General features: G+C 41.2%; 1 protein-coding gene across 1 annotated transcript in view; it reads left to right on the forward strand.

Annotated features, from left to right (window-relative positions):
* The first annotated feature begins 1,144 nt into the window (after nt 1-1,144).
* arhgap39 (Rho GTPase activating protein 39) overlaps nt 1,145-25,325 on the forward strand; it is a 105,728-nt gene continuing 81,547 nt past the window's right edge. Inside the window, exon 1 of the mRNA XM_086224310.1 lies at nt 1,145-1,269. Within this exon, the coding sequence (XP_086080436.1) occupies nt 1,259-1,269 (11 nt within the window). The 5' untranslated portion in view covers nt 1,145-1,258. The remainder of the gene's footprint in view (nt 1,270-25,325) is intronic.

Below are 25,325 nucleotides of genomic sequence, written 5' to 3' on the forward strand. Positions count from 1 at the left end.
AAGATGTAACAGCCTCTGTCCTAAAGCCCTTGATTTAAGTGAACTTAAAAAACAACAACAACAAAAAAGTGGCATCATTGTCCCACTTTAGAGACTGAGGAAAATGCAAGCAATGGAGTGGTACCTCTCTTTCATGACCCTGCCCTTTAATGTGATCGTATAAACTACTGTATTCTTACATTGAGCACACAGAAGTACTGCAATTCATGGTGAGCCCCTTTTCATAGTCCATCCATCCATCCACCCATCCATCCATTTTCTTCCACTGACCTGTTCAGGGTCGCTGGGGGGCAGGAGCCTATCCCAGTAGCTTTCGGGCGAGAGGCAGGGTTCACCCTGGACAGGTCACCAGTCCATCACAGGACCAACACATATAGACAGACGACCATTCACACTCACAGTCACACCTACAGTCAATTTAGAGTATCAATCAGCCTCGTCCCCTCTTGATGTCTTTGGACTGTGGGAGGAAGCTGGAGTACCAGAGAGAACCCACACAGGAACAGGGAGAACATGGAGACTCACACAGGAAGATCCAGTGCCCGAGCCGGGAGTTGAACCCGGAACCTTCTTGCTGTGAGGCGACAGTGCTAACCACTGCACCACCGTGATTAAAATAAATGTATTATAATAAATTTGAATACCTTCTTTTCAGTATTCCTGGATGATAAATATGTTCTGGGGGTTCTAGATTTATTTCAAAGGAAGTATATCATTGGAGAGTCTGAAAACCACGATCCTTAATCTATGATCCCAAACTCTTGCCCAAAGTTTCCAAACTTTTCATTCCTGACCCCAAAAATAAAAGGCCTATCCAAACACTTCCAATTTTAAATTCAATTTCTATTTAAGTTCTGTTGTTATTTGTGTAGAATCTATGGGTAAATAGAATTACCCAATCCACACACTCAGTATGGCCAATTCTGAATATATATACATATAATTAAGAATTTAATTCTTCTGAGCTTTCTCTGTGTTTTCTGTTTTTGTCACGTCATGATCTATCAGACTGTGGTAGTTTACTTGTATGGCGAACTAACATGATACATTAATATGTAAGTGTGTAGTAGGTGCCACAATTACGCAACTGTGATATGCTTTTATTATGAAGGTATTGACCGGATGTTCACATCCTTCTTGTTGACAATTTAACGCTAGTCTGGACGGAATGACTCGTTGACTGCGGCGACTGCAATTTCGGCAATATGGGTTACGGCGTGGGAATTATTCCAAAAGGATTTTAAAAACCGCCGGGAAGATGGCAGAGAGGTGAGTCCAGGACTGCGATTTTTCTTCTCTATTTGCTGTTTTAGTCGGTGCCTCAGAGCAGGGGGAGGCAGCCTGCGAAGAGGCTAACAGCGGTTCGTTCGGTCGCTGTGCTGGAGCGAGCGTTAGCTAGCTCGCCGCTCACGCGATTCAACAATTTTGTTAATGAAAAACATATACGTAAATACATTCTTGTTTTCCGTCCGCTCACTGGGTTGTTATTCGTTAAATAGGAAATGTTTCTCTGGGTAGTCGTCAAGGAGGGAGGAGTGGCAGGATGAGGGAGGCTGTGTACGGCTGGCTTTCTGGTTGGTTGGGGATGCTGTTGCACCTGTCGGGTTAAAATTGCCGTGTCTTTGCTGGAATGCAGCTAAGCTGCTCTTCTAGCTGCATGCTAGCAACAAAGACACCTATGGACTTATTCGCGTAGCATTGTAGGCTGGCTGGTGTTTGGCTTGTCAGGTTGTCCTATTAGACCCTTGCAACATCCCTCAGTCTCATCCTCATGATGGATGGAGGCGCCTCCCATGAGAAGAGGACGAGTGCCACCGTCCTGCTACACCATTATGGAGTTTTTCGGATGCATACTCCCTCGAGCTCGTGTCCTCCTAAATGTTGTAGGTGTGCCTGATGAGACACCTAACACCATATTGCCTTATTGGTCTATCAATACCACACATAGTGACTATTGTCCATGCCTACTGACTATTGTCCATCCCCTATTTCTCAGTTGTTAAGGATGTTCGGTATCCTCATTCTCTACCACTGATCAGTATTTGCGTAACTTAGGTCAGTATATCTTAGGTTTTTGAACTAAAACTGTAGAACACCAAGACCAACTCGTCACAGTTGATTTTAAGTGTCCAGTGGTGGGAGGAGAAGTGCAATGTATCGAATGAAGACATGAATTACAAACAGCAGGGTGTGTACCGTATTTGATGATAAATGTCAATAACTGCCGACAATATTGCAGTTTCATTTATGACACCTCCTTCAGCCACAGCCCAAGGACAGACTTAAATCAGCTGGAATTTGAATGGATTCACTGTTTCACTAAGTCTGTCTTTTATAAATTGAGGGTGTGGGCTGCAGTTCTTGTGAAGACAATGTCAGTTCCTCTCTGGGAGGACGCTGACAAGCTCATTAGCTTAAGTTAATAATTGATGGCTGTTAAATGAGTGTTGCAGGGGTCCTTCAGTCTCATGGAAATCACTGCTGCAGGTCTTCCCTCTGGGCTCTTACACTGCATGGTATCAAACAGATGATGAGCCCATTCAAACAGGACCAAAGGAGGAGTTCTATCAAGAGCTCAAAATGGAACCTCACTCACAGTAACGGTAGATGACTGGTGGTGATGTTATGGTATTTGATCTTGTAATTAGCTGAAGAAATCATCAAGCAGGACGGTGATATTCATTGGGATTGCTGGTTGAATTTGACAACAAAAAAGTTTTTATTTGTTTTGAGACTTTTTCAAACCACCTGCTTCTTGCAGGAGAATCAAACAAACCATGGTGGTTTGGCTTGAGGTTATTAAGATTACTGTAGTGACCAATGTTCAATTGACTTGGGGTAACACTCAAGGTTAAGCAATTTAACCGAATAAAAAGTGTGGAAATGATCATAAGATTGATCAGTTACACTGATTGGTATAGCTCAGGTAATTGAGTGGCTGTTTAGCATTTGGAAGGTTGCAAGTTTGATCCCGAGCTGTTCTGCAGACCATGTTGAAGTGACCTTGATGCCCTCACCGTTTGTGTGAATGTGTGTGAGTTGGCACTGTGCATGGCCACCTCTGCCAACACAGTGTGAATAGCCATGTGCTGCAAAAGTGGCTGGACTAGAAAAGCTTTATATGAATGCAGTCCTCTCACTATTTCCTCAGGACAATAAGCAATGCAGCTTGTTTGATTTGCCTGTATTTATTATACCAGTAGGGGCAGCATGGCTTTGTGGTAAAGTGGCCGTTTAGCAACCGAAGGGTTGATGGTTTGATCCTCACTTCCCCCGGTGACAGTGTCGAAGTACCCTTGAGCAAGATACTTAACCCCTTAATGCTCCTGATGGCCCTGTGATGGACTGGCGACCTGGCTAGGCTGAACCCTTCCTTACCCCACAATGTCAGCTGGGATAGGCTCCAGCGTCCCTGCATCCTTAACAGGATAAGCGGAATAGAAAATGGCTAGATGGATGGATTATACCAGTTTTCTCTAAACTTTGAGGAAGTACAGCCTTGGTCAGTTTTGAGGTCATAAGTTATTCAATTACTAATTCACTTTGGAAACATCATGAATTTGTTGCACTGTGAACTGTTGGTATCTTCAACTTTGAATCAGGAGGTCCCTTGATGTGTCTCAGAGTGAACACTGCTCTGTGTATGGTAGTGCTGCACAACTGTCCCATCCATCCATTTTCTATTGCTTATCCTGTTGAGGGTTGCAGGGTGGCTGGAGCCTATCCGAGCTGCCTCTCGGTGAGAGGCGGGGTTCACCCTTGATGGGCTGCCACGCCATTACAGGGCTAACACATACAGACAGACAACAATTCGCTTTCACAGCCACACCTACAGTCACTGTGGGAGAAAGTCGGAGTACCCCGAGAGAACCCACGCAGGCACAGGGAGAACACGCAAACTCCACACAGAAAGATCCCGTGCTCAAACCCGGAACCTTCTTGCTGGGAGGTGACAGCGCTAACCACTGCACCACCTACAAATGTAAACAAGCTCAAAAAACAAACATAACAATGTTTTATAGTAAATAGCTATTTATAAAATGTTGAATACTTATCAATTCAAAAATGAAATACAAAACAATGACTTTTTTCTTTACAAAATAAAGCCATTTCTGCAATGTGTGTGCTGTACGGTTCAAATTACAATTGTATGTTTGTTTCTTTTATGATAATTTAATAATTTTAATTTTCAGGCTGATGTGCAGTAATCATGATCGCATTTCTACATACTATTTATAAGCCTATGTTTGATGGAATTTTTTTTTTCATTGAAAACCAATGTGATTTATGGCCAAGCTGTAAAAGATTGGGTAATTTAATAATCGATTAATAGTATTACGTCACGTAACCTGCCATTTAATTTAAAAAGTATCACGAGACCAGTGTTGTGTTATCATTTGACTAATGTCTTGTGTTGTCAGGCCAACAGTTTGAAACCCATTTGTCATACAAGTATCTAAAAGCAGCACATTTTTTGCGTCAGCTATTTTATTTATATATTACTTGCATAATATGTATCTATCTCCTCATTAGTTAGAGCCCAAAACAACAGGGAAACATGTATGGCTGTTTATGGGTTGGTTATTGAACCTCAATAATTCCTTGGATACCTTGGATGTGTATGTATAAATAGATTGTGTGGGCTATTAAGTGCACGATTGCAGCTGCTGTCCAAACTCAGATCTCAGCGTGTGTTGTGGTCTGTTGAGCCTCGGTGGATGGGGAAGTAATTGGAGCTGTTAATAGCAACTCTCTCCTTTTGGGTTTGAGTGATGATATTTTAGCCATTTTTTTTCTCCTACAAAATAATGGTAATACTGAAGTCATAGTGGAAGCTTCAGAAGCAGTTGGTTTGTTTATCAAGTCTTGCTCTTCTTAATTTGTGTAATGGTCATACCTAAACTTGAAGCCATCTTCAAATATGATGCTGTGGACATCTGTCAATGTCCACACGGCTTCTCCATGCTGCATGCGTCTTCATGTCTGGCAGCCAGCTGACATTTGATCCCAGCGGGAGGGTGGGGCAGTGAGTGTCTGTGTTGTGGGTGAAATATTCATATCAGCAGGCTTTCGGCAGTCGGCAGCTATGTAGCATGTTTGTCCCATATGTTGGTGGTGTTCCTACTATCGCCCCCGCTGTGGGGCAGAAGAAGGTCAGTTATTCCAAAATTAAGCGAGCTGTATGACAGATAAAAGCTGTGTTTTGGCTAAACACAGCCGTTCTTCCCTCAGCCACATAGTTTGAAAAAGGTGATGTCACTAACTGACCTGAATTGCTGTGAGTAAAAGCCATTGCAAACACAGCATAAAGCCTTCAGAACATATGCTCAGAACCGTTCTCAGTTCAATGATTTTACGTCACAGGAGGAGTGGTTGTGTGGAGCCAACAATCAGGGAAAGCACCAAGAAAGAGAAACATGACTCCTGCACCACATAAATGAAAGATAATTCCAACTGGGACAGAGTACAGATACTGCTAAATATCATCATACAGTCCCTTGTAATACTTTTATAATAAACTGGCAACAAAAGAACCTTTTGAGGGGTTACTGGGACAGGGCAGTGAAATTTACTGATAATATACTGAAGCTGACATTTAGAACTTGTTAATACTTGCACGCATATACATGAACTTCTTTTTGCATGGGTGTTTATTTTAAAACTGTCTGTTTAAAGTATTCATAAATGCTAATAAATACTTTGTATGAATATTTAATCATATTTACATTACTGATCATGTCAAAACTACAATATATAATCCATCCATCCATTTTCTTCCGCTTATCCTGTTCAGGGTAGCGGGGGGGCTGGAGCCTATCACAGCGGCTTTCGGGCGAGAGGTGGGGTTCACCCTGGACAGGTCGCCAGTCCATCGCAGGGCCAACACATAGAGACAGACAACCATTCACACTCACAGTCACACCTACAGTCAGTTTAGAGTATCAATCAGCCTCGTCCTCTCTTGATGTCTTTGGACTGTGGGAGGAAGCCGGAGAAAACTGACTGTGTTATTTGAGTTGCAGGAGTTGAAGTCGCTGGTGGTTTTGAAAAGTTAACTTCAGTTGTCCGCTGAGCAGGATCCAATCTTTGTTTCACGTTAGCCTGTATTGTACGTCGCCATGGTGTCTGAACCCCTGGTGTGGAAACCTTGCAATGAATTTTACCACAATAAGTTATTCACAATACCATTAGCACTGATTGCTAAATGAGACTCGTATCTCAGTTCATTTGGCATTTTTGACAGCTCAGTTGTTGTCCCTGTACATCTGTTTGAGCGTGTGTGTTTTTGTAGAGGCAGTGAGTACCCATATGTGCAGGCACAGATTAAGTATGCAAGAATGAATGACACTACTATGATAAATAAAAAGCAGAATGGACAGAACATAGATGACAGCCAGTTGTATCCTACATTTTGTCCATTCTGCTTTTTTTTCTCATAGACTTTCTTTAGTGTGCTCATTTTTTCTCTTAGTCTTTCCACTGCTCCATCTTTTTATCTATGTTTTGTAATGCTGATTGTCATTATTATTATTTACCATAATTTTGTACAGTACAAACTAAGAGGGCTAGATCTATGAAGAACTCGAAGCTCGTACAAAAAATATTAGTTGTGCAAACTACTTAACACAGGCTAACTCAATGTTTAAATGTTGAGAAGAAATGTCAAACTACATAACAGTTAGCAAGCATCCAGTTACCTTAATTAGCAATCAAACCTTGCCATATCGTTAAATAATAACATTGCACTGATAAAGATAAAACTGTGTTTGTCGAGTGGATTGCAGGGATTGGAATAGGATGGTTTTCATTGTGACTGGCCTGACTGGTGACCAGCTGGTCAGTGTCACGTGTGTCCAATTACTAACCGGTCACTTGCTGGGAATGGTGGTGATTCTTTTTACAGCAAGTGGTCCAATTTACGTAGAGCTAGAAAGGAAGTCTCCACTGAACGGCATACTATATCTGGTCAATTTTCAAAATATAATGCCATGAATGTGCTCCTGATCGCAAACAGACAAGAAAACGACACAGTATAAACAAGTACCCTACATTCACGCAATAGAAACGCATAAATAAAGAGACAACGACCAAATGAACACAATCTGAGCAAGTTAACAAACCTGGTGGGAAACTTGAAATTGCAGCTGTGTGGAGGCCCAATGTGATCTGTGTTGCAGTTGTAACATGTAACAGTGGCTGGTCAGTGTGGAAGATCTTCACCGAGTAATGAGGACATAACGCTCACAATTTGTAAAACATGTAAGGTAAAAATAAATAGCAGGGGTGCCCAATCGAGCAACAAACCTAATCAAACATTTAAAACTTTGTCACCTTGTTTACCCTGCCCAGTATGAAGAAACAACAAAGGAAAGGCAGCTAAGGCTAGTAGTCAGAGCTTGGAGACAAGAGTCTGCAAATGGGATGTGGCTATGAGAGTGAATGGTTGTCTGTCTCTCTGTGTTTGCCCTGCGATGGACTGGCAACCTGTCCAGGGTGAACCCCGCCTCTCGCCTGAAGGTTGCTGCGATAGGCTCCAGCCCCCCCCCCCGCGACCCTGAACAGGATAAGCGGAAGAAAATGGATGGATGAATGGATTTTTGTAGTAACGATAGGTTTTTATGTATTTATATTCTGTATAATTCCCAGAATTGAGAAAAATTAGTGTTGGCGGGTCCCACTAACAAAAAATTGGAAAGCGTATTCAGCCTTGAATCATGCAATTGGTGCATCTCTAAAAACGATCATCTTATTTTTCCTATTTTCTGCTTAGGTAACTCTGCATTCATTACTTCATATTTCAACACTCCGACACAGACAGCTACTTTTTTTAATAATAAAAAAAAACAACTTAACAGAATGTGGAGTTGGGAGGTGTTTTTGGAGATGTGTTTTGGCAAATTGGTTGATCTGCATTTGTGTGCTGCAGAAAAAGCAGTAGCCATGCCCCTTTATTTAGTGCTCATGACCTTCCCCCTTCCCAAACTGTTTACTTCCCATTGATTTTGGGACATGAAAGGACACTTTGTACCAGGCTGCAGTCTGAGAAAATCCTTAATTTTTCACCAATGCATTCAGTTTCAGCAGATTGTCAGGAGTAAGATGCCTCAGGGGTATGCACGCGTGCGTATACACACACCCACACAAAACCAACTTCAGTGAAATAACTTTCAGTTAGTAAGTTGGGATTCTGACCAGTTCTGTTTGTTAAATTGGGTACCGATTCAGACGGAATTTACTGATCAGAAATCAGACTGGAATTACCCTTGATCTTGGGTGGACTGTTGTGTCCGTGTTTATTACAAAGAAGAGCTTTGGGGGTGTCAAAATAGTCTAAAAATGACCCTCAGTGCTGTGTCGGAGATCTGGGAGCTAATGGCCAGAGGATCACCAGTTCAATCCCCAGGACCAGTGGGATGTATTTGGGTGGGGGCAGTAAGAACCGGCACTTGTCCAACCCTCATTACCACTGAGCTGGTTTAACCCCAACTGCTGCAGCACAGCTGTTTAATGTTTAGCAGATCAGACTTTTGTTGTACCGAGCAGCTTCCAGGTTTGAATATTTAACACTGTGAATGTATCAAGGAAATCCTGCAATAGGCAAGGCAAGTTTATTTGTATGGCACCATTCTCACACAGGGCAACTCATAGTGCTTTACAGAGGCATTGAAAAACATAAAACAGTCGAGTTGAGATCAAATAAAAATCATAGAGTAAAATAAGTTATTAAGACATTTAAATGAAGTCATAAATTGATAGAAAAAGACATTAAAATGATTGAATTAAATAATTTTAAGCTGAAAAAATGCTTTTGAAAACAAAACAAATGATTAAACAACAGTGATTAATTTATGAGAATGCTGCAGTAAACAGTTTTGTTTTCTGGCCTGATTTAAAGAAGCTAAAAGTTTGTGCAGGCCTCAGGTACTCAGGAAGTTTGTTCCAGAGGTGAGAAGCATATGAACTGAACAATGCTTCAGTTTGTTTGGTTCTGATTCTTGGAACACACAGTAAAACTATCCCTGATGACCCAAGGGTTCTGGATGCTTCATAGGGAACGTGAAGGATTTATTTTGGTCCAAGCCATTCAGTGCTTTGTAGACATAGAGTAAGATTTTGAAGTCTGTCCTTTGACTCACAGGAAGCCAGTGTAGTGATGTGAGGACTGGTGTAATATAGTTCATCATCTTGCTGTTACTAAGGACTCTGGCAGCTGCTTTCCGGCCATCTGCAGCTGCCTAAATAAATGCATGAACAAGTTTTCCTCCATCTGGTTGAGTTGGAAAACTCTTGATTCTAGCAACGTTTTTCAGGTGGTAATATGCAGATTTTCTTATAGCTTTTAGGTGGTTATTCAAATTCAGGTCTGAGTCAAATATTGCACGAAAATTTCTGGCTTGATTTGTAGCTTTCAATGATGTGGAGTCAAGGTGAGCACTGATCTTTGACCTTTGACTTTTGGGGCCAAAAATAATCACTTCTGTCTTGTTGGCATTGAGCTGGAGAAAATTTTGACACATCCACTCATTGATATGGCGTATGCACTTACTTAAAGACGGTAAAGGACTGTAGTTATGTGATGAAATATAAAGTTGTGTGTCATCTGCATACATATTAGAAGAGATGTTGCAATGTTTTGTAATCTGAGCTAGGGGTAGTATGTAGATGTTAAATAGAAAGGGTCTGAGAATGGACTCCTGAGGAGCCCCACATTTAACGTTTGTTTGCTCAGACTCATTATTACCAACTAAGATCAAGTAGTAGTCCCTATCTTTTAAGTAAGATCGGAACCAGCTCAGCACCGTTCCCAAAAGTCCAATGAAAGTCCTTTGAGCAGTATGCTGTGATCAGGGCTTGACCGATTAATCGCCTGGGCGGTTTAATTAGCCGATTATATCCATTAGAGCATGATCGGTAATTGGCCAAAAGTTGGCCAATTGACGCCGTTTTTAACATGTGATTTTCAGTAATAAAATGCCATTAATATTGTGTTTTTCTTAGTAAGTATATCTAGTGAGTAGAGGGTGCTCCGACTCCTCTCATGTCACACTCGAGAGCAACGGCACAGAGTGAGAGTGGAGAAGTGGATGGTACTGAAAAGCCAACAGCGTACACATACTTAAACCGAGCAGTTTGCTTAAGTGGTACGTTTAAAATAACTACTTTTTGAAATGAAAAATATAACTTGACAAGTTTCCATGGCATGCCTCGTTTTGTCTGTCACGCTTCACTTATCAGTCAAGCGTGATGTGATATGTTAGCAAGCTAAAGAAAATTAGGATAACCTAGCTTAAATATTAGCTACCTTGGTAAACTATTTAACATAGTCAGTCATGGCACCATTAATGATGTAATGGTAACGTGACAGAACCTCAGAGTAATATTTCACTCACTTCGGCAGCTGGATGCTAATAGACAATATAAGACCGAAGCAAATTAGGATAATGCTTTATCGCCATGCACACACCGTTGTGGACATTTATTTTCAGCAACGCACAGACTGTGTTTTTTAACTCATGACGATGAGGAGGAAAGAGCATTTCTGGTCGAAGTTATAACTTAATGAAGGAAAGAAAATGAGAGGGCATCCGAGAGGCGCATTTCAAATCACGTTTTACCTTTTTATGACGTTGTTTATCCATCTGCGTATTACCTATAGATATACACTGGCTGACCTCTTAATTAGACACTGTGCAATGTTATGCACACCAATAACAGCCCTACCATGAATCCTACTTCAATAAATGTATTACTTTGGACATGTTGACACTGTCAGAAAGACATCTTTATGTTTACTGAGATGATAGTGGTTGTTGCCCTTCAGTTTAAATCTTTGTAACAAGTGTTTAGAATGTATTTAAGCCATCAAAAGCAGGTATTTTTGTATGAAAAAAAAAAAAAAGGTAATACCCCAATTTATTGGTTTTAGGAATTTTTTATTCCCTTATATCGGCATCAGCCCCAAAAAATCCAGATCGGTTTGGCCCTAGTTGTGATCAACAGTGTCAAATGCAGCACTGAGGTCCACCAATACTAGGACATGTTTTAGATGCATCATTATGTAGATCTGTGTCATTTAAGACTTTAATGAGTGCAGTCTTAGTGCTGTGATGTGGTTGAAAACCAGAAGGAATTCACTGAAAAGACTCTTTTGTGGGTGGTGCAGTGGTTGACAATGTTGCCTCACAGCAAGAAAGTTCTGGGTTCGAGCCCCATGTTCTCCCCATGCCTGTGTGCGTTCTCTCCGGGTACTCCGACTTTCTTCCATAGTCCAAGACATGCAAGTGGGGACTAGGCTAATTAGATACTCTGAATTGACTGTAGGCGTGGCTGTGATTGTGAATGGTTGTCTGTTTAAATGTGTTGCCCCTGCAATGGACTGGCGACCTGTCCAGGGTGAATCCCGCCTCTCGCCCAAAGGCTGCTGGGATAAGCTCCTGCCCCCCCACAACCCTTAACGGGATAAGCGGTAGAAAATGGATGGATGGATGGATTTTTGTTGTGTTAGAAAACTGAATTCGTTAAAAAAACAACCCTTTCAATGATTTTTCCTAAAAATGGGAGGTTTGATACGGGTCTGTATTTACTTATTTCAGAAGCATCCAGGTTGGACTTTTCAGAAGCTGTTTAATAACTACAGTTTTCAAGGCCTGAGGAAACTGCACAAACTGAAGAGAACTATCAATTATCTGAAGTATGTCTGGTGCTAAGCAGTTTAAAATATTTTTAAAAAATGTGTTTGACAGTATATCCAGGTAACATGTTTTGGATTTTATTTGTGTTAAAATAGGAGAGATTAACAAGGAGCTGGGGCTGTACTCTGATGCACTGTTGGCTACAGCGAGTTCCCCAGACATTTTTGTCTTCCACACCACCTGGAACTTCAATCCATGATGTAGAGGGGCTTGTTTTAGCTACTTCAATAAGCTGCAGGATTGGAGATACATTATAATGGGAAAGCATGGAAGTCTGATTTGGAACATGGGATTATTATTATTTTCATGAAAATATCTACTCACAAAAACACAACACCCCCCCTACCCAGAAAAAACACTGATGTTCCTCCTGTTTAAAAACATGTTAATCTATACGTATACATACATTAATTTGCTTATTAGTTCATTTTATGCTTGTTTATTAAGATACTCTAGATGTACTGTAAGAGCATCCAGTGTGGTTCACTCTTTTCTTGGCAAAATGTCTGTCCTTGCTGGTGCTCAACAGGGAAATAATTGCTGATAAGGGAGCTGTAATCCCCTACCTAACAAATACAATAATGTAGTCACCTCATAAAATGAAGACCTTGACTGTCCAGTACCCTTATTTCACCAAATGATATCTGTAAAACTTGCTATTACAGTCTACCATTGCAGATATTTGAGATATTTGAGTCATGTCAGTTGTACGTCATCTTTCATCTATGTCGTGGAGAATGATTTGTTGAGGCACTGCAGTCTAATCTTTAGCTTTTAGCTGGTCTGTTTGCTAGCAGAGAACTGAGTGAGGAGCGGGGGGATTTAGTGGGGTGCACTAAGCTGTGAGGGAGTATTGACAGGCTGTACAGTGGAGAGGCAGCAGCAGTGAGAACAGCATGTTGCCTTCATCATTTTGTGCTCCAAAATGAATCTGACACAATGCTGAGCTATCGAGCTCTCTGCTGCTATTGTTGGACACTGATTGCTCGTGGCTGCTTGCAAAGCCTGTTTAACTCTGAATATGAAAGAGAGCAGAGATAGCAGCATATTGACTGGCATTGACTGTGGATGCAGGGAGTGAGGGAGGTGGGTTGAGATAGAGGCAGTATTGTTGGATGAAGAGGGAGAGAGCACTTTCTATCTCTAATAGGATTAATGTGTAAATGTGTTTGTCGGAATGGCTGCCCCCGGGAGCTTCCAAATCTGGGGGTTGGAGGTGGAGGTGGAGGTGGAGGTGTTGGAATCATCATGGATGGACTTGCTGTGGTGTCAGTATTGGAACCTAAATGCTGTTTGGGTGCAAATTAATTCATTAGAAAAAAACACATTAACCATTCTTTAAAAACTGATAAAATGATGATGAATGATAAAATAATCTAGGAGGTTTTCAGCCTTAGATTAATCTGGAGGTGAACCCCAGTCTTATCATGAGGGTTTCATGAACCCAAATAGGCTTCTTCTTCACTGCTCACTTCCACAGAATAACCAAAGCCAGCGCTGTCATCTGATTGACAATAAGATACATTGTGATGTATGCCATTCAAAAACTCTGTCTCTCGGGCGGATAGCAACCATGTGCACATTTGAGTCGTGCCCTAACTGCGCTGGATCCTGTGGGAAACACAGTATACACTGCATTTTGTGTAAGTGGCTGAGGCTGTACTGCTATTAAATGTGATTCCAACAGAGGTTTCAGCTGTCTGCTGAATGCACATAATTCTCCCTCATGCTGGATGAGAGCACTGATATCAAAAACACCATCCAGTTACTTATTTTCACATATTCTCACATTTATAACACAAGGCAGTGTATTTCTTTAATGATAAATGCAAAAAATATATATCAGAAATTAAAAAACCCTGAACTTTCCATTGTAACCTCAGAGTACACCAGACTCAACATTTTTCTGCATGCCTTTCATGCTTCCTTTCCATTTTCTGATGTGTGGCCCCTCACTTAATTTATCAAAGTCTGTGTGGACCTGTGGAAAAAAAATGTTGTCCAGCCCTGCTATGAAATCTAATGTAGCAATATCTGTTGGCAGCTTTGGTTTGATCATAAATATTCCCATTTATGTCTTTTGATTGTTAGTCTGCTCAGGCAAAGTCCGGGACAGCTTCAATGATGATAACATTAATAATCTAAACAAATTGTGCATGGCTTAAGCAGGTCCCTCCAAGTTGTAAGCACAGTGCAGGACTGACAGCACTATAGGATATTAAAGGTACATAGATGCATATTAAGTTTTGTTCCAAACAAGTTTGGCTACTTAGTAACCTCTTTTTTTAGCTGTCAAGACAAAAAAAAATTGCATGTTTAATGGAATACATTCTAATATATCTAAACATATTCCTCTTCAAGTGCATAAAATGACCAATGTTATTATTTAGTCTGCTGTTGAGAGAGAGTATTAACTTGTGAAAGTGGATTACAGAGCAACAAGGAGGGGAATCTGAAGGAGAAGGGCGAGGTACATATCTTGCCCGCAGAAGACAGATGTTTGAAGGGGAGTTAAAGAAGCCATCTATGTCAAACTGGAGCAACAATTACTGAACACAGGAGGTGGCCTTCAACACAACTTGTCACCCACCTATAATACGGTCCTGAGCACCCTCCCTAGGAAACCCAACACCCATTCACACTTCGATACCACTGGCTGTGACAACCCACATAGATACCAGTTGTATCAGTGACGCACATGAATACCAGCTGGACCATTGTTTTTCATGTGACTTCAACAACTCTGAAACCCAGAGTTCACATGTGATCTAACAACTCTGTGAACATAGTGTCCAAATTAGGATATCCTCAGGTCTCAGAGTCAGGTCTCAGACCTCGGATGTAAGGGCATCAGGTGTCAGGAGAACCTCTGTCAGATGTCAGTTGTCAGACCTCAGATAAAATGGCCTCAGCAAAAAAGGACTTAGAACTAACACACTCAGAAAAAAAATGGCCTCAGAGAAGAATAGCTTCATTTATTTATTTATATTCAAAAGGGGAACACAGACACACACCATAATGAAGCAGGCATTCTCCTCTACAGCTGAATTATTTACTGTGTTGTATTGATATTTGTTATTTATCTAAAGATGCCATGTAAATAATGGAGAGGCTTCTTAAGTCCTTTTATAAATGTGTCCAAGCTTGCAGTAATGTCCCTGCAGCAGCAAATTGGACATTAACGATTGAACTATATAAATTAAACTAAAACAGACTTCACCACAAGGATATGCAATAATAGGATTTATTAAAATGAAGGTTTTGGCGCAGATTCAGTCCTCATGAATGGTTTGATGCAGGCTAGGACAGATTCTGGCACACTGTGGATGGGTGTTTCCCTGGGAGGTGGAGTTGGGGTGGTGGAGGGCTCCTGCAAAAATGATAAAGAGGAATGGTGAGGGAGAGCGCCAATTTTGAATGTGGAGAGATAGGACAGAAGGACAGATGGCAAGAAATGATCGGATGGAGTGGTAGGCTGGAGGACAGAAAAGAGCCTGAAGCAGAGGGAGATGGCATGAAATGACCTTGCTCAGTCTCTGTATTGAACTAGAGGAGGAAGCTGTACAATTTTTTGCTTCTGCGAGTAAAAATGTACGTATATGTATAGATTACCATTTGTTAGAGAGTAAAAACAAGTGTTTCCCCTTCTGAATATTAATAAATAAATAAAGTCATTTTATCCCTGAGGCCTTTCAAAAATAATGAAGTAGGGCCTGACTGATTTATCGGCCGACCGATTAAAGCGGCTGATTATAGCCCGTTTGAGAATAATCGGTAATCGGCCTAAACTGGCCGATAATCGCTGATTTTTTTTCAGAAATAAAATGCAGGGAATAAGACATGGTTTCACTTTGAAAGGAAAGGGCTTGTGAATATTTTAATTTTGTTCTTATAATTCTTGCCTCACACTACCTTATTCTTTTGCAGTTGTTTGTTTTTATTGTTTGTTTCAAAGATGTAAGATGAGCAAAAGAGTTGTACGTTAACTTTATTGTTTGCACTTTATTTTAAAAACAAAACAAAAACAACAACACCACCAATGGTGCCTTAACTTTCAGTAGGGGCTTGTGAATATTTTAATTTTGTTCTTATAATTCTTGCCCCACACAAAATACCTCTTTCTTTTGCAGTTGTTTTTTTTTTCATTGTTTGTTTTCAAAGATGTGAGACGATGAACAAAATAGTTGGATGTTAGAATTACTGTTTTGCACAGTATTATTATTATTATTATTATTATTATTATTATTATTATTATTTTAAAAAGCTAATGGTTCATTGTTGTTGGCCTTATGTTAAGGATGGTTATTGTGTTAATATGCTGCTTGCTTCAGCAATAAAAAGGATTTGACATTCATTTTCTGCCTCTAATTTACATCTTTGTAGAAGTCTGAAAGGCTCAAAAGCGGCCATTTGTTTTATTTATATATATATATATATATATATATATGTATATGTGTGTGTATATATATGTGTGTATATATATGTATATGTATATATATATGTATATATATATTACATTACCTAAATCAACACAAACACAATTTTTAAAATTTAATTTAAAACAAATCAGCTGATTAATCGGATATTGGATTTTTTTCCCTCCAATAATCAGCATTGGCTTCAAAAAATCCATATTGGTCGGGACCTATAATGAAGCGCCTTTTGTGTCCTTTTTTCTGAGGCTGTTTAATCTGAGGTCTGACACCTGATGGACATTTTCTTGACACATGATCCTTTTTCATTTGTGGTCTGAGACCTGAGGATGTCCTAATATGAACACCACAGTAGAGGGTTATACCCACAAAGTGTTTAAAGCCTGCAACTCCCCGTCAGTGACTTGGAAGTGAAGAAGCCTTTTGGATAAGTGGCAAAACATTGACAAGCGAACTGAACAGTTCAGTTGACTAGTAGGAGTGGGGGGGGGGGGGGGGATTCATGTAAGAATCACGATTCTCATCCTCTACGATTCTCAATTGATCCATAAACTTCAAAAAACATTTTTTATTAACGTTTCGTCCGTCTCTGAACGCCCTCACAGGCTTCCGTTCACAGCTGCGTTGCTGCCTTGCAGCAGCAAGCTTGTCAAGTAAAATTCTGTAACCAAAGGTGGCAGCAATGCCCAGCCAACTTTTAACAGGCAAAAAAGAAAAACTTAATCTCGACGGACCCACACCCCTACAGCATTGTCGAAAACAAAGGTTTTAGATTCATGGTCAGTACAATTGAGCCAAGGTATGGTATACCGTCACACCTGTCTTTTTTAACAAAGAAAGCAGTACCTCAGCTCTACGAAGAAACAAAGCCAAAAGTCTTGGAAGCCCTCATCTGTAATGTGTGGACATCAAGAGCAACCCAGTTCTTTGTCACATTCACCGCTCATTACATTACGGAAACCCGGCAGCTTGAGTCTTGTGTTCTACAGACAAGGGTGATGCACAAGAGCCACACAGCCGTGAACATAAATGAGATGTTTCACTCATTCATGTCCCTAATTATTAATATACTATCCACTGTATCAATTCAAAATCGTTCAATTCAGAATTATTAGAATCAAGAACGGATTTTGAATTGAATTGTGACCCCGAGTATGGGAATTGAATCGAATCATGAGACATCCAACGATTCACATCCCTATGACACAACGTTTACCATGTAACATTACCTGGACAACTGGGAACATTCATCGACTCATCAGTTTTATTGTCTGGACTGCTGGTTTGTCAACTAGAAGTGATACATCAGAATACCAGACCGTTGCGTTAAAATGAGGGTCATTGAGCGCTTGTGGAAATTGTAAAACTTAAGTATTGGTTTCACAATTAAAGCGATACTTAGTCTTTTTTTACATCAGCACTGCATTACCATCAGTGTCAGGACTTAAAAATGAATATGTAAAGAGAAGAATCTTGTCTTCGGAAAAAAAACATAATTGTATGGCACAGCACTGGAGACAGGTTCCCAAGGAGGCTACCTGTACTCTTGCCTGTTTTCTTTACCCTTGTTGTAATTACCATAATATTATCCTTTTCTTGTCAAACTGCAAAAACTTTCTTGTGATATTACAACTTTAATTCTCATAAAAATTACTGCATTCTTTTAAGTCTTAAAAGTATTTCTTTCCTCATTAAAACTTCATTCTCATAAAATTATGGCTTTATTCTGGAAATGTAAAAAAGAAAAAATTCTCTGCTCCCTCTACCGACCATGAAAGAGTGAATATTTACGAGGAGGCTCAAGAAATTGTGTCAACCTGCCAGGTTATTTAATCTCACTATGAAAGGGAGATGGCTCATGCCAAAACATTGTGCGTTAGCCATGGCTGTGGTCATGGGGACTGTTCCTTAAACTCACTGGTATTTCAACATAACACAGCATTAGCACAGCTATAAATACGAGGTGACACATCCCCAAAACATACAAGTGCAGTTGCGATCAACTCTTGTTTGGGAAAATAAGGTTTTGGACACAACAAGGAGGTAGTGATAGTCTTTGACCAAGCTATCTACGCTAAAGCCCAGGAGATTCAGTGGAAAAGTAGAAAACACAAGGAAGATTTACTATTAGAATTGGGGATTTTCTCACTTATATGGCTTTCCTGCCCTCTATCAGGAAGCATGTGGTGGATGCTGGCTTACAAGAAATTATAACTGAGGCTGCTTTTTGTTGCTGTTTGGTCTGTTGCCAGAGATAAAACAGGTCACTAATATAACATAAGTATCTGAGCCACAAGTTGTTTTGTGAGGCACTACAGAGGTTAGAGACTCGACAACAAGACCATTGTGAAGTTGCCACAGACCTCCAAGAGGTCTTTCTTGGAGTAGGCCTTTGCAGCATTGTGGTGTCAGTGGAATTACGTACAGTTTTCAAGTGCTATGAAACATTCAACAAACAACAAGAAGCAAAGTAAGATATTTCAATTTTGGAGTTCTTTTATTGAAATGACAGAGAGGATCTCCTGTTCTTTCTCAGGGCCATACAGCATCATGCTTCCATGATCGTGATGCTGTTTTTTCATCCATTGTGGTGGTCCTATGATAGTCAAATAAAGCAGCTTCCTGTCAATAAAGTGGATTGAGATAAACGTTCAAAATGATACTCATCCAAGAATCCACACTCAACTGTAATCGGGTGACTTTGTGGCACAGAGACAGCAGGTATATGCCTTTACCTGCACCGCATGTGATCAGCTACTAGAGCAGACAGTCCCAAAAGTGTAGTCCTCAGGTGGACATGACCGCATGAGAAAGCAGCCATCACGATGGAGATCAAGAACATGGTTGGACAGAAAAGTAAGCTAGAGAGCATAATCGGAAGGGAAAGAGTGGAACTACATGAAAAAAAATATTCAAAGCATTAGATTAACCATACAAAACCTGATGAACCCATTTGATACAATACTGTAAAAATCTTAACATACATCATGTCCCGGAGCTTCAGATTCTGTTTCGGCTTCTTGAAGAAAAGAGGTGAAAAGGCATCTGTTAAATTCTTTCTACATCTTTCTTGAGACAAATGAGATGGGATTTCATGGTCCAGTACAAAAAAAAAATTAAACCAAAGACATAAAGGAGGAAGCAATCTCAAGTGTAACCAGAGTGAGAGGGAGGGACATAGCCTTCAAAAGAGAAAGAAATTTCTTTGCTTTCCTTTTTTAAAATTTTGTTTGTACCTGTGATAGACATAAGAGAAATGCTGGTTCTAGTCTGAAGCCCTTGTAAGAAGTGATAGGTTACACTGATGGCTATCTTCAAAAAACAGACAGAGGCAAATTAATGCACTTTCTGGAAGAATCAGTAAATCTATCAGCAGCAGTTAAAATTACTGATGGATCAAAAGGTGAGGGATGCAGTGGCGTGAATACAGACTGTGAAACCCCCAAATACATCTGGAGATTTGCTAACAGTGGCTACAATATATTCAACTGTCCAGAAAACATGCAAACAATGGTGGAAATTCCTGTCATATGGTGAAAAAGAATTGCAACAATAGGATCTCTTTTAGACCTGGTCCAAGTCTGTGTGAGATCAAATCGAAGACATTACATTACACTGACATTACAATGACAATAAAGGCTTTTGATTTGATTTGATTTGATTGATTACTCAGATGATCAGAACAAACAACAATGACTCAGACATTGAGGTCTTATTTACTTATTACTTCATGCAAACACCAATGCCACATATGCCTCACACAAATACTGTTATTGACACACTGATGGTTTTATACTGGTCATCCCTTTGTGCAATAGGAGCAAGCCTGTACTTCCAGCAAAAGGGGCAAGCATACACACACCATACGTGTACAGACAGTTCACCACCATTCAAACTATAGATAAAAGGATTTATATTTGTAAAGAAAAATGGGTTTGCACCATGGGGAATAGCAGACAACACTTATTATTGGCACAGATTACAGTTTGTGAATAACATCATCACACCCTCTCCCACTCCCCACCAATATTTAATAATCATCAGAGCCATTGGAAAGCATCTTGTTGCAATGTAACTATGATGTTTAGTGTTGTGGGCATCTAAGGTATCATAAAAACAGCACTTTGTTGGCTGTGCTTCAGTGTTGTTCCTGCAGGATATTTGTTTGCTCTTTTATCAGACACAGCCCTCTGACAGCACTACTGCTTATACTCCCTCTGCCTGTCAGCCTGTCTTCTCCTGTTAACTACAATCCACTCACAGATGGGAAAAAAGCACTGCATATATGTCATCCTTCATATTCTAAATGGAATCATTATTGTACATGGTACACTTGTGTCAGCCCTAGACTCTATTTACAGTATATATGTGTATACATGTTTTATACATACACTACCAGTCAAAAGTTTTGATACACCTTCTCATTCAAAGATTTTTCTTTACTACTCTCTACATTGTACATACATTGTGAAGACATCAGATGTATGAAGTAAGATATATTGAATCTCAGTGAGCTTCATGATGTCGTCACCTGAAATGGTTTTCACTTCACAGGTTTGCCTTGTCAGGGTTCATTTGTGGAATTTCTTGTCTTCTTAATGGGGAAGGGACCATCAGGTGTGTTGTGCAGAAGTCAGGTTGATACACAGCTGACAGCCTTATTTGACAACTGTCATATTATGGCAAGAATCAATCAGCTAAGTAAAGAAAACAACAGTCCATCATTCCTTTAAGAACTGAAGGTCAGTCAGTCCAGAAAATTGCAAAAACTTTGAATGTGTACCCAAGTGCAGTTGCAAAAACCATCAGTCGCTATGTTGAAACTGGCTCACATGAGGACCGCCCCAGGAAAGGAAGACCAAGTGTCACCTCTGCTGTTGAGGAGAAGTTCATCCGAGTCACCAGCCTCAGAAATCGCAAGTTAACTGCACCTCCGATTAGAGCCCAGATAAATACCACACAGAGTTCTGGTACTGCAAAAATCAGGCCTTTATGGTGAAATAGCTGCAAAGAAACCACTGCTAAGGAAAAGCAAAAAGCAGAAGAGGTTTTTTTGGGCCAAGAAACACAAGGAATGGACGTGAGACCAGTGGAAATGTGTTCTTTTGGTCTGATGAGTCCATATTTGAGATCTTGTGTCTTTGTACGAAAAGTACAGAAAAGGTGAACGGATGATCTCTACATGCATAGTTCCCACTATGAAGCCTGGAGGAGGAGGTGTGATGTGTGGGGTGCTTTACTGGTGACATTGTTGGGGATTTATTGAAAATTGAAGGGACACCGAACCAGCATGGCTACCACAGCATCCTGCAGCGACATGCCATCCTTCCGGTTTGTGTTTAGTTGGACCATCATTTATTTTTCAACAGACAATGACCCCAAACACACCTCTAAGCTGTGTAAATACTATTTGACCAAGAATCAGAGTGATGGAGTACTGTGCCAGATGACCTGGCCTCTCCAGTCAGCTGACCTAAACCCAATCGAGATGGTTTGGGATGAGATGGACCACAGAATGAAGGCAAAAGGGCCAACAAGTGCTCAGAATCTCTGGGAACTCCTTCAAGACTGTTGGAAAACCATTTCAAGTGACTACCTCATGAAGCTCATAGAGAAAATGCCAAGAGTGTGCAAAGCAGTAATCAAAGCAAAGGGTGGCTGTTTTGAAGAATCTAAAATTTGAAACATGTTTTAAGTTATTTGACACTTTTTTGCTTACTGCATAATTCCATATGTGTTCATTGATAGTTTTGATGCTTTCAGTGAGAATCTACAATGTAAATTGTCATAGAAAAAAGATAAATGGGAAGGTGTGTCTAAACTTTTGACAGTGTTTGTGGAGCTTATTTACATGGTGGCAGTTCTGCTGTAGGATGTATATGGAACAGCACAGAAAGTAGTTTATCATTGTCTGTCTGACCCAGTGTCATCGTTTAGGCATTTGTCTTTATTTTTCATCATATTTAGTCTGATTCCATGATGACCTGTTTGTGAAATTATTCTTTCATTATCTTGTTTATTTTTCTTTCTCTCTCAACAATGAATTTCATTGCCAACATCATACATTTTTCATCAGATTAATGATATACCAGTTTTGTTGCCTTCCATGCACAAGGATGTGTAATTTTCTAGTCACTCAATGTGAAGTGTGTGTGTGTGTGTGTGTGTGTGTGTGTGTGTGTGTGTGTGTGTGTGGTACACACACACACAAGTATACCCAGGGCAGTATCATACAGGCTGTTGTGGTTGATCCCAGCAAGATGTATTAGAAAAAGAAGTGATGCATTGATCTGGCTCACTGTTCCTTTTTTTTTTTTTTAAATGCCACAGGGGTCTCCTGTTGTCATTGGATGGATATTGATTAGTTCTGTTGGTGGAGTGGGGATTTGTGGCTGGAAGGGATTGAGTGCAGGAGGTGGGTGGCGTATGGTTGGTCAATGTGACCTCAACTGCAGCTAGCAACTCCATAAAGTTATTTTATTATCAAATGTTTAACAGGATTTGAAGGACATCAATACATTAAACTGCACATAAATAATATTTATATCGACACACAGCATACACATACATACCATCCATCCATCCATCCATCCATTTTCTTCCGCTTATCCTGATTTAGCGTCGGGGGGGGGGGGGGGCTGGAGCCTATCCCAGCAGCTTTCGGGCAAGAGGCGGGTTACAGCCTGGACAGATTGCCAGTCCATCGCAGGGCTGACACATATAGACAGACAAACATTCACACTCACAGTCATACCTACGGTCAGTTTAGAGTATCCAATTTGCCTAGTCCCCATTTGCATGTCTTTGGCCTGTGGGAGTAAGCCGGAGAACCCAGAGAGAACCCACATAGGCACAGGGAGAACATGCAAACTCCACACAGAAAGATCCCGTGCCTGAGCTGGAACTCAAAGCCGGAACCCTCTTGCTGTGAGGCGACAGGAATATCTGCCCGCCTAGATGCATCAATTGACAGAGTAAGACGCTTATTCTAGGAAATTGCAACACAGTTTAGATACAATTTTTTCTTGATTCCCAGGCTTGACACAAAATCTTGATCCAAGAGTGCTTCTTCAGTGGGCCTTGCTATGATACGCCATATGTTTTCATGGCTGTTCTCAGCTGCAAGTAGAAATAAAAAATGGAAAGTTGTAAATTAAACCAGAATGTGAGTTCTTTAAAGGAGTATAGGCCCCTCACCCCAAAAGTATCACCAAGAGAATGAATCCTCTTGCTGTACCACTAGTGACATTTACCAAACTTAATTAGGGATTTACCAATCAGTGACCATTAAAAATGATGGGTGAATAAGGGTTCCAATTAGATGAAATGCCAAATATTTTTTTCTTCTGCCCTCCAGACTGTTAATATGTGAGTCACAATGGGATCAAAGCGGATTTGAGTTTCACTTCGGGGACTATTTGAAAATAAGATTTCATTAAATTTTAATGGAAGAACCATATTCTCTTCCAGTGATCACCCCAAAGTCTCGATACCTTTCTCAAACCAACTGATTAGTGGGAAGGCCCAGTTGAAGGCCCAGTGATATAGCTTTGGGTTAGGCAATGAGAGTACCCTGTCAGCTTCATCTCTCTGTGCTGTGGATAGTCTAAGACAAGGATGCTTTGTGTTCCAGATTAAGTGAGAAATTATCTGTTGGACCTTGTCCCAAAAACGCATGGAAGTTGGTAAAGGCAGCATCGTGCTCACAAAATTAATCCAGGGAAGCACATTCATTTTAATAATAGCCACATGAGATCTAAGAGACTTTGGCAGCTTGGACCATTTATCAATATCACAGGTTATGTTGGACAAGGTAACTCTTCATAGTTCGGTTTGACAGTGGTCTGCAATGATGAGCTAATCTTGATGCCTAAATACTTAAAAGTGGTTGACTACTGGTATAGTCACAGGAAAAACTATATTTCTCATTTTGTTATTCAGAGGTAAGAAAGCTGTCGTTGTTATTGTCGTCATCCTCTGCTTTATCCGGTTGGTCCGGGTTGCGGGGGCAGCAGCCTCAGCAAGGAAGCCCAGACTGTCCTCTCCTCAGTCACCTCCGCCAGCTCTTCCGGGGGAATCCCGAGGCGTTCCCAGGCCAGCCGAGAGATATAATCCCTCCAGCGCGACCTGGGTCAGCCTCAAGGCCTTCACCCGGCTGGGCATGCCTGGAACTCCTCCTGAGGGAGGCGACCAGGAGGCATCCTCACCAGATGCCCGAACCACCTCAACTGACTCCTCTTGACATGGAGGAGCAGCAGTTCTACTCTGAGCACCTGCGGAATGACTGAGCTTCTCACCCTATCTCTAAGGGAGAGCCCAGCCACCCTGCGGAGGAAACTCATTTCGGCCACTTGTATTCGCGATCTCGTTCTTTTGGTCATTACCCAAAGCTCATGACCATAGGAGAGGGTTGGAACATAGATTGACTGGTAAATCGAGAGCCTTGCCTTTTGGCTAATCTCCCTCTTCCACCTGTCAATCTCTCTCTCCATCCTACCCTCACTCGTGAACAAGACCCCAAAATACTTACTCCTCCACCTGAGGTAGGACCCGCCCCCCAACCTGAAGTGGGCAAACCACCCTTTTCTGGCTGAGGACCATGGCCTTAGACTTGGAGGTGACGATTTCCAGCCTCTTCACATTCGGCTGTGAACTGTCCCAGCAAGAGCTGGAGGTCGTGGCCTGATGGAGCTAAGAGGAAACATGTCATCCGCAAAAAGCAGAGACGGCATCCTCCCGCCACCAAACTCGACCCCCTCCACCACCCGGCTGTGCCTAGAAATTCTGTCCATACAAGTTATGAACAGAACTGGTGACAAAGGGCAGCCTTGGCCAACCCTCACCAGGAACAAGTCAGAGTTATTGCTGGCAACGCGGACCAGACTCTCACTCCTCCGGTTGAAAGACTGAACAGCCCTTTGTAAGGGGCCATCCACCCCGTACTCCAGGAGTAACCCCCACAGGGTGCTCCTGGGAACACAGTCATAAGCCTTCTCCAGATCCACAAAACACATGTGGACTGGTTGGGCAAACTCCCATGCCTCCTCCAGCACCCTAGCAAGGGTGAAGAGTTGATCCACGGTTTCACGGCTGGGATGAAAACCACACTGCTCCTCCTCAATCTGAGGTTCGGTTATCGCCCTGACCATCCTCTCCAGTACCCTGGCGTAGACCTTTCCAGGGAGGCTGAGGAGTGTGA

This window comes from Aulostomus chinensis, chromosome 14 (genome assembly GCF_037954235.1).
Source record: "Aulostomus chinensis isolate RoL2024-O1b breed Wild chromosome 14, RoL_Achi_v1.0, whole genome shotgun sequence".
NCBI classification, from domain to species: domain Eukaryota; kingdom Metazoa; phylum Chordata; class Actinopteri; order Syngnathiformes; family Aulostomidae; genus Aulostomus; species Aulostomus chinensis.